The 8,221-nt window shown below is 36.3% G+C and overlaps 1 protein-coding gene across 1 annotated transcript; it reads right to left on the bottom strand.

Moving 5' to 3' along the window:
• Positions 1–1,772: 1,772 nt before the first annotated feature.
• Positions 1,773–7,617, bottom strand: LOC141291982 (uncharacterized). Its single transcript, XM_073823966.1, has 4 exons — positions 5,876–7,617; positions 2,179–2,291; positions 1,970–2,002; positions 1,773–1,882 (listed from the first exon to the last, which is right to left on the bottom strand). The coding sequence occupies exons 1-4, from the start codon at positions 7,615–7,617 to the stop codon at positions 1,773–1,775; spliced, it is 1,998 nt and encodes a 665-aa protein (XP_073680067.1).
• Positions 7,618–8,221: the final 604 nt, after the last annotated feature.

The raw sequence follows: 8,221 nt of genomic DNA, 5'->3' as shown, positions 1-8,221 counted from the left end.
GGGCATTGTGGCTTCGCACTTTTAAGAAATAAGCTATAAGACCATATCTAAATTATCCAGCCAGAGTCCTGACTTAAATCCAAATGAAATTCTGTGGAGGGAGCTAAAGATTAGGGTGATGACAAGGAGACCCTCCAACCTGAAAGAGTTGGAGCTCATCGCTAAAGATAAATTGGCAAAAAAACAGTGGAGACATGAAAAAAGCTGATCAGCAATTATAAGGAAGCGTTTGATTGCTGTAATAGCCAATAAAAGCTTTTCTGTAGATTATTGAGAAGGATATGGATAATTTTGGACATTTGGACTTTTTGTTGAAATGTAAATAAAAGATGAGTAATTTTTTCCAGAATGATGCCTCTTGTGCATCATCTTATTATCTTCTGGGAGACGTCTGTGTCATTTCTAATAAAAAAATAAAATAAACTTGCTGGTTGAATAAAAGTAGCTTTAATTCAGAATTTGCCAGGGGTATGAATGATTTCTGGCTTGACTGTATATCTTTATGAAGCTGCACAATGCATTGTATGTAATAATGTATTTACTATTCAGTATTGTATTGTATTCGGTACTGTATGTAACACTTATTGCTTACAGATTATCATACTCTTAGCCTCTGTTGTTTTGCTTCAGAAAAATAATTAAAGAATAAATCTAGTGTGGCCTCTTTACATTTGTTGTAGCTACATTGTGAATAAATGATGTACAGTACCGCCCACTAATATTGGCACCCTTGGTAAATATGAGCAAAGGCGGCTATAAAAATAAATGTGCATCATTTATCTTTTGATATTTCATTCAAAAAAGAAAAAAACTATAAAAAAATGGGGGAAACTCACATTATAAAATGTTTTTGTCCAATGCATGTTGGCTACTATTATTGGCACCCCTAGAAATTATTATTAAAGTGAAATATCTCTGTATATTTATTAATATTTACATTTTGTAGCACACCAGGGTGATTATAAATTATAAATATGATTGTAAATATGTGGAACACAAAAGTGAAATTCCCTTAATGATCTATCAAAAGGTATAAAACCCAAAGAATATAGTTCTGAACAGAACAAGATTGTTAAGCTTCACAAAAAAGAAAGTGGCTATAAGAAAATTGCTAGAGCATTGAAAATCCCACTGAAATTTCCACCAAAAAATGTGTGTGTGTGTATGTATATGTACATGTGTATATATATATATATATATATAGATATAGATATAGATATATAGATATATATAGATATAGACAGATAGATATAGATAGATATAGACAGATAGATAGATAGATAGATATAGTGGTGTGATGAGATCTCGTGGAACGTGGATCTCAAGCAGCCCCTACATCAGTTAAATTGTGTTGTTCAAAGGTGTTTTTGGTGTTCTCCAAACTCATCAGGCATTATAGGAGAAAACTGTTATCTTGAACTTTAAAGGCTGTATCAGCGATTTCAAGCCTGAAACATAAAGGGTCAGATTCAGCTGACCTTTCTTCACGATCCGCTCGCTGCCTGCCCCACAGAGACGCGTTTTTTTCACAGCCAATTTATGGGGCAGGCAGCGAGCGGATCGTGAAGAAAGGTCAGTTGAATGGGACACTTCATGTTTCAGGCTTGAAATCGCTGATGCAGCATTTAAATAAAGGTTAGAATTTAATTTTTTTTATTGAAAGATCAAAAGGATAAACAATGCAGATTTATTTTCACAGCCACATTTGCTCATATTTACCAAGGGTGCCAATATTAGTGGGCGGCACTCTAGACGTTCTAGGCTGAAGTGATTCATTGCTCTAATAGTGTCAGAATAAGAGTGGACAGAATCAGAAAGTACTTGCCTTTTGTCAGTGGTGACGCTGAATCAGGTGATTCATGATCACGCTTTCTTTTAGTACCTATTAGACAATTTTAATTATTTTTCTTCAGTCACAGACTTTAAAGGCAAACACACAATGATTTTATTATTTCAAAAAATTGTATACCTTGGTTAGGCATTGTGGAATGGTTGGAATGCCCTGAAGGAAAGAAAAAAAAAACATTTAGATTAAAGACATGGTCCTACTATAACAGACCATTATCATATTAAAGAAAAATAGTTTTAAACAGACAGCTATACATTAGAATAAGAGCAGTTATGTTTTAGATCTAAGGATATTTTTTTCTTAACTGATCACAAAATGATTTGTCTCACCATCAGAGGAAGTTCTAGGTTGTGAGGGTACAGGCAGCAGTGGAGGGTGATTTTTTGTTATCCCATGAAATGCTTCCATCTCCTCTCCTGGTGTTTCAGACAATATCGCTGATCTGTAAAATAAATAAATAAATAAATAAATAAAACAGCAAAAAAGCCAATCTCTGTGATTTCGTCTTTTTCTTCTGAAGATCTCGTACTAAATAGTTTTAGATTTTCAAACTAAATATAACATGAAAACGAGGGTAACCTGACTCTACTCAGATTAGTAGACCTTTCTTTCACATTGCTGTGGTGGAATACTGGCCCACTCTTCTTTGCAAAACTGCTTTAGTTCAGCCACAGTGAAGAATTTAAGTATGAACTTGTTTAATGTCCTGCCACAGCATCTCAACCAGATTCTCAACCATTTGTAAAGACTTTGACTAAGCCACTACAAAACGTATATATTAGTGCTTTAACGCAAGGGATTCATTTTTCCAGTTTAATGGCATTAAATATCAGAGTTCATATAGCCCACCTTGTTGACAGGCTTTTTACACTAACTCTGCCCACCAACCTGTGGTTGGGATAGCCAGCACTACAAAAGACAATTGTAAAATAATAGCTCCAATAGTGTAGATGGTAAAATATATGGCTGTAGCTGTTTTTGACACAACTGACCTGGGTTCGAATCTGCCTTTTGCCAAACTTTTTTCTCCCTTTTCAAATCTCATATCACTCATATCATATTGTCTGCGCTGCCTTCACCACAGTCCTGACAATAAAGTAGGATCTGCACGCTGCTGAAGTTATAGAAATACACTGTTTTAAGTTTTTTAATGTAATGGTTTCAATTGTAGCGGGTATGTTTATTAGGATTAATCTGTCTACAATAACTGCATTCAGACCCAAAGGATATGACTTATTTAAATTGATCATATCAAAACTGTTTTTTTTTCTGAATAAATAATAAATAAATAATAAATTTTCTGATAAATGCTTTGTGTGATGATGATGATAATGATGATGATGATTATTTCGTTCTGTTTTAGAAAAGGAAAAAAGAAATTAAGCCAGATTTTTGTTCATGGGTAAAAAGAGAGATTGTGCTTTAATATTTGTGCGTGGGCGGCTTTGAAAAGCCACTTTTCAACTCAACCTGTCTTTACTGTCATGGACAGTACTGGCTTGGAATATTTATTTGGATGTTTAAGTTTGATGTAACAGCAAATCGAAAAACAAGCAGAAAGAAATACATATATTTTTTAATAAAAATAATATGCCTAAATGTTACGAACTCTGCCCGTGTTCTTTCGTCGGCTCACCACCGGAGGTTGCCCGCTCATTACACTGATTGTCACTCACCATCTTGGACTCCTTTTCCCATGTGCCATTGCATGCTTTGCACTTTCACCCACATCTAATCAGAAACTGTATAAATACCAGGTCACCACGTTTACCCACTGCCGAGTATTGCGTTTGCCAATCTGCCCTTACAAAGCATTTCCCGTTTATTCTAGTTTTTCTGTGTTCTTGTATTCCCTGTCTGGTTCTGATCTCCTGCCTGTCTATTTGGATTACCCTTTTGCCTAGCCCCTTGGATTACGTTTGCCAATGTTATCGACCCTCGGCTCTCTGGATTACTTTGTTTTGCCCTTGTTATTCCTGTTTGCTTTTGCTTGACCTTTTGCCTGTTTTTGACTATGTCTTTGCCTATTGTTAATAAAAGCATGCATATGGATCTGCCTGCTTCACGTCCATTTGTTACAGAATACTCAGCCATGACAGGATCCAGCAGCTTTTTCCACGAACCCAACTCAGGTATGGACATTGCTAGACAGTTGTTAGCCCTCAAGCAGAGCACACAATAACTTGAGGTCTATATTTGGGAATATTTAGCCTTCGCCCATCACTCAGATTTTCCAGACTGCTTTTTGATTGACTTTTTCCTTGAGGGCATTAGTCAGCCTTTGAAATTGCGGCTCCCTGGTGAGCACCTTCTGCCCAATTGTGGAAGGCTTCTGTCCAGCTCTGGTGGTCTTCTGCACCGCCGTGGGGATCTTTGCTCTAATCTGCCCTGCTGTGGTGGTCCTTAGCCCTCCCTGTCCTGCCGTCTCTGCTCATCACACTGACTGTCACTCACCATCTTGCACGCTTTGCACTTTCACCCACATCCAATCAGCAACTGTATAAATACCAGGTCACCACAATCACCTACTGCTGAGTATTTCGTTTGCCTAGCAGCCCTTACAAGGTGTTTCCCGTTCATTCTAGTTTTTCCCATGTTCTCGTATTCCTTGTCGCCGCAGACCTGAGAAGTACAGTGTTGCACTTTATTTGAGATGTATATTCATAAGAAATATAGCCTACGCAACAGCCAACCATTATAAAGAAACGTTATTGTGACTAATTTGCAGAGCGGTACATCAGACAATCATTTTCTGTATGATGTGACAGACAGTTAAGACAGGTTGAGTTGAAAGGTGGCTTTTTAAGGCCGCCCACACACAAATATTAAAACATAAGCTCTCTTTTTACCCATGAACAAAAAAATACGAAAAATATGAATACCCCCCCCCCCCCCCCCTCCATTTTTAAATCAGAACAAAAGCATCATCATCATCATCATAATACAATCAAACCGTATGTCATTTCTCTTTTTTCCTTTAGTTAGTATTTTGATTTGCCATAAGTCATTCAAATAATATCCCAAGCTCAGAGAATTCAGAAATAACATTTTTGATCTGATCATCTTAAATGTCATATCCTCTGGGTCTGAGTACAGTTATTGTAGACAGATTAATCCTAATAAACATGCCGCTACAATTTAAACCATTACATTAAATTATTTAAAACGGTGTATTTCTATAACTTCAGCAGCATACAGATCCTCGATTATGCAGGACTGTGGCGAAGGCAGTGCGAACAATCTTCTATAAACGGAAAATCATATAGTTTTTATGAAACATGTCGTTTTAACGAGAAAAGATCTTGTTTCCTATGGTGCTTTGCCAGAAATAATTCTGAATTTTCTTTTCGCAATTGCGAGTTTATAATTTAGAATTCTGACTTTATATCCTGCAATTGCGAGTTCTGAGGAAAAAACATCCGAATTATGAGATAAAGTCGCAATATATATTTTTATTTATTTATTTATTTATTTATTTATTATTTATTTTTATTTTTTTAATTCTGTGGTGGAAACGGGCTTCTATACACATCGGAAAGTAATGATACTAAAAATTTAACGATTTTAAAATACAGTATCGGGCAAAAGTTTTAGGCCATTACTATTTTCACCAAAAAAAGTGCTATTTTGGCCAGTGTCTTTCGGATAGTCATGAACCTTTATTAAATTATCTAGGAGGAGTTTTGGACAGTTGGATAGTTTTGGTAAAATTTGCTTTTATGCCAAGTTTTTTTTTTTTCATTTGGAGATAATGGGTGTGATTATTCCTTTGGAATAACTTGTAACCCTTCCCATATGGGTGTATTTCAATCACCTTCTCCTTAATAATTTCAAGATTTTTTTCAACATCATCTTTCTTTCTTTCATTTCCTTCTTTCATGCTGTTTAAAAGTGTAAATTTAATTGAACCAGGCCTTGTTGCATCTAGTCCAGTGAAACCCCATTATGAATGCAGTTTTATAGATTTGGGAATTAGTAACAACAAATAACAACAAATGTAATCTAAGTCATCTTCATGATCCTCACCTTCCCTCAACTTCCATTGATTGGTATTTGTTCTCATTTATTTTAGACCCATGATTAGTCTCTTCACACACCATACTCCCATCGTCCTTTTCATCTGCTTTAAAAGCATTTTCTTCTGATTCAGCTTCATTATTCCCAAATGTGACCCATTCATCCCAGTCCTCATCTTTTCCTAAGCAGTTTAATTGTAGCAGTTCACCACTTCCTCTGGATAATATCTCTATTTCATACACTTCATTAGTACTGTTCTCCACAGTAGCTTTGACTGTGTCTAGGTCATCAGACTGAAAGCAAACTATCACACTTTGTTTGAAAATAAAAACCGCAAAGTTTTCTAAATGTCCAAGTAGCTGTGTGGCGTAGCTTTTCAGAGCCAGCATTATGAGTCCTGGAGTCAAAGGGCAGCCCTGATGCAGCACTTTGTATTTCTCAACTGAAAAATCTTCCTTTGCATCATTGAGGAGGTTTTCTATAATGAGAAGATCCTGGCTCAGAGTCGGGTTTGACCGTGTTTGCTGTTGTAGCTCATTCTTAATGCAACTCAGACTTATTAAAGTGTAATGTGTTTTGGGAGTGATCATGACAATAGCTGAATCTTTTGGTATTCGCCCCTTTGGAAGAGTCTCCATGACGTCTTCCAAACGTCTTGCCAGAATAGTTGCGATAATGAGGAAGTCCACGTTAAAGAAGTGTTGACTTTCATCATGTGGACATTTCACATTTTTGTTAAAGTGTTTTTCAGAGCAGTTGAATGCACCTCTGTGAATTCTGTCATAGACCATCTTTATGTATGGAATTAGATCCTGGATTTTATCTTTATATGAGGTTGCTGGGATGCCGTCTGGTCTCTGTGTATCTGACACCTGAAGAGAATTTACAGCTGACACTATGTCAACCTCACTGACTGCATGTGAGCTTTCTTCACCTAATAATAAACCCATCTCATCTGTCAGAAGATCCTTTTTTAGATTCAGCCATTGGAAGATTGCTTGTATCTGGGGATCTTTCTGAACAGGCGTGACATTGTTGATCTCTAAAAACACAGGACGATGGTCTTTATGTGTACTTATGTTTAAGTCTTTGATTTCACAACTTCTGACACGCCACATACATTCTTCTGGTACAAAGAAGTAATCCAGTCTGGACACAGGACAGTCTTTTATGTAGTATGTATAATCCTGCTTAATGGGGTTCGTTCTTCTCCAGACATCAACCAGCTGAAGAGATTTCATGAACTTCTCCACAAATAAGAGTAATTTACTTTGAGTCGTGTTTGTGATCTTGCTCCATTTTTTGTCAATAAATCTGTTGAGAACTGTGTTGAAATCTCCACCGATCACCAGCAGTCCTGTGGTCTTTGACTGCAGGTACCTTGAAAGTTTATCAAGGGTTTTTGTGTCTGTCTGATGGTTGTAAACACTGACCAGAGTGTACAGCTGACCTCTCAGTTTACATTTCAACACTACATAAGCTCCACAATGATCTTTTTCATCACTTATATATTTAAAATCTAGTCTTTCCCTCACTAGTATGGCTGTTCCCTTACTGGAGGAGTTGTGCTTTGTATAGAAAATATACCACTCATCTTTATAGTCGTCTATAATATTTTCGTCTTCAATTCCAATGTGCGTCTCTTGAAAGAAAACTACATCTGCATTTTGTAATTCTTGAAATTTCTGACCTCTGTGTTGTTTAAGTCCATTAACATTCCAAGTGATGAAGTTTATGGTCTGTGTAGCCATTGACAGATCCGCTCTCACAGACCAAAGATTCCCTGTCAAAACAAAGAATGATGGAGGATAGGAAATTTTGTTTTGCAATAATTTAATTACCAAGACTTTCATGCTGGACCTTTTTAACCACAGTTAATTTCAATTGCATTCAGGGTTTTACATTTTATTAGGTCATGCATTCCCTGACATTGACATTCCTGAAATTGACAACCAATGTGCATGCAAATTTTTTCCCTTCTCCTTTCAGTTCTAATAGTGGCATCTGGTAAAAATGTTTCTAGGTAAGGTGCCACATCCAACAATTTTAACACGCATCCCAATACGATTTATTACAGTGTAACAAAAGGGAAAATTTTCAGACTTAATTAAATAATTGTTTTACCAAATTCAAGATTAAGTTTGAGGATGATTCTTAGCTGTTATAAATTCACTGTAAAACACCGCTTCACTGGTGTTATTGCTTTAAAAAGAGTTATAAAGCATTTAGTAGTTGTCAGTTAACTGTTTTTGTGAGCTCTTCTAAAGTGTGGACTACTTCATAAAGCTTTTAAAAAGAAGATTTGAAGGCTCAGCTAAACTCATTTCCAAGAAACAAGTTAATCCCACTTGATGT

This window comes from Garra rufa, chromosome 19 (assembly GCF_049309525.1).
Source record: "Garra rufa chromosome 19, GarRuf1.0, whole genome shotgun sequence".
Classification (NCBI taxonomy): domain Eukaryota; kingdom Metazoa; phylum Chordata; class Actinopteri; order Cypriniformes; family Cyprinidae; genus Garra; species Garra rufa.
Note: the sequence above shows the minus strand (reverse complement) of the source record. Positions and strands in the feature narration are given on the sequence as shown.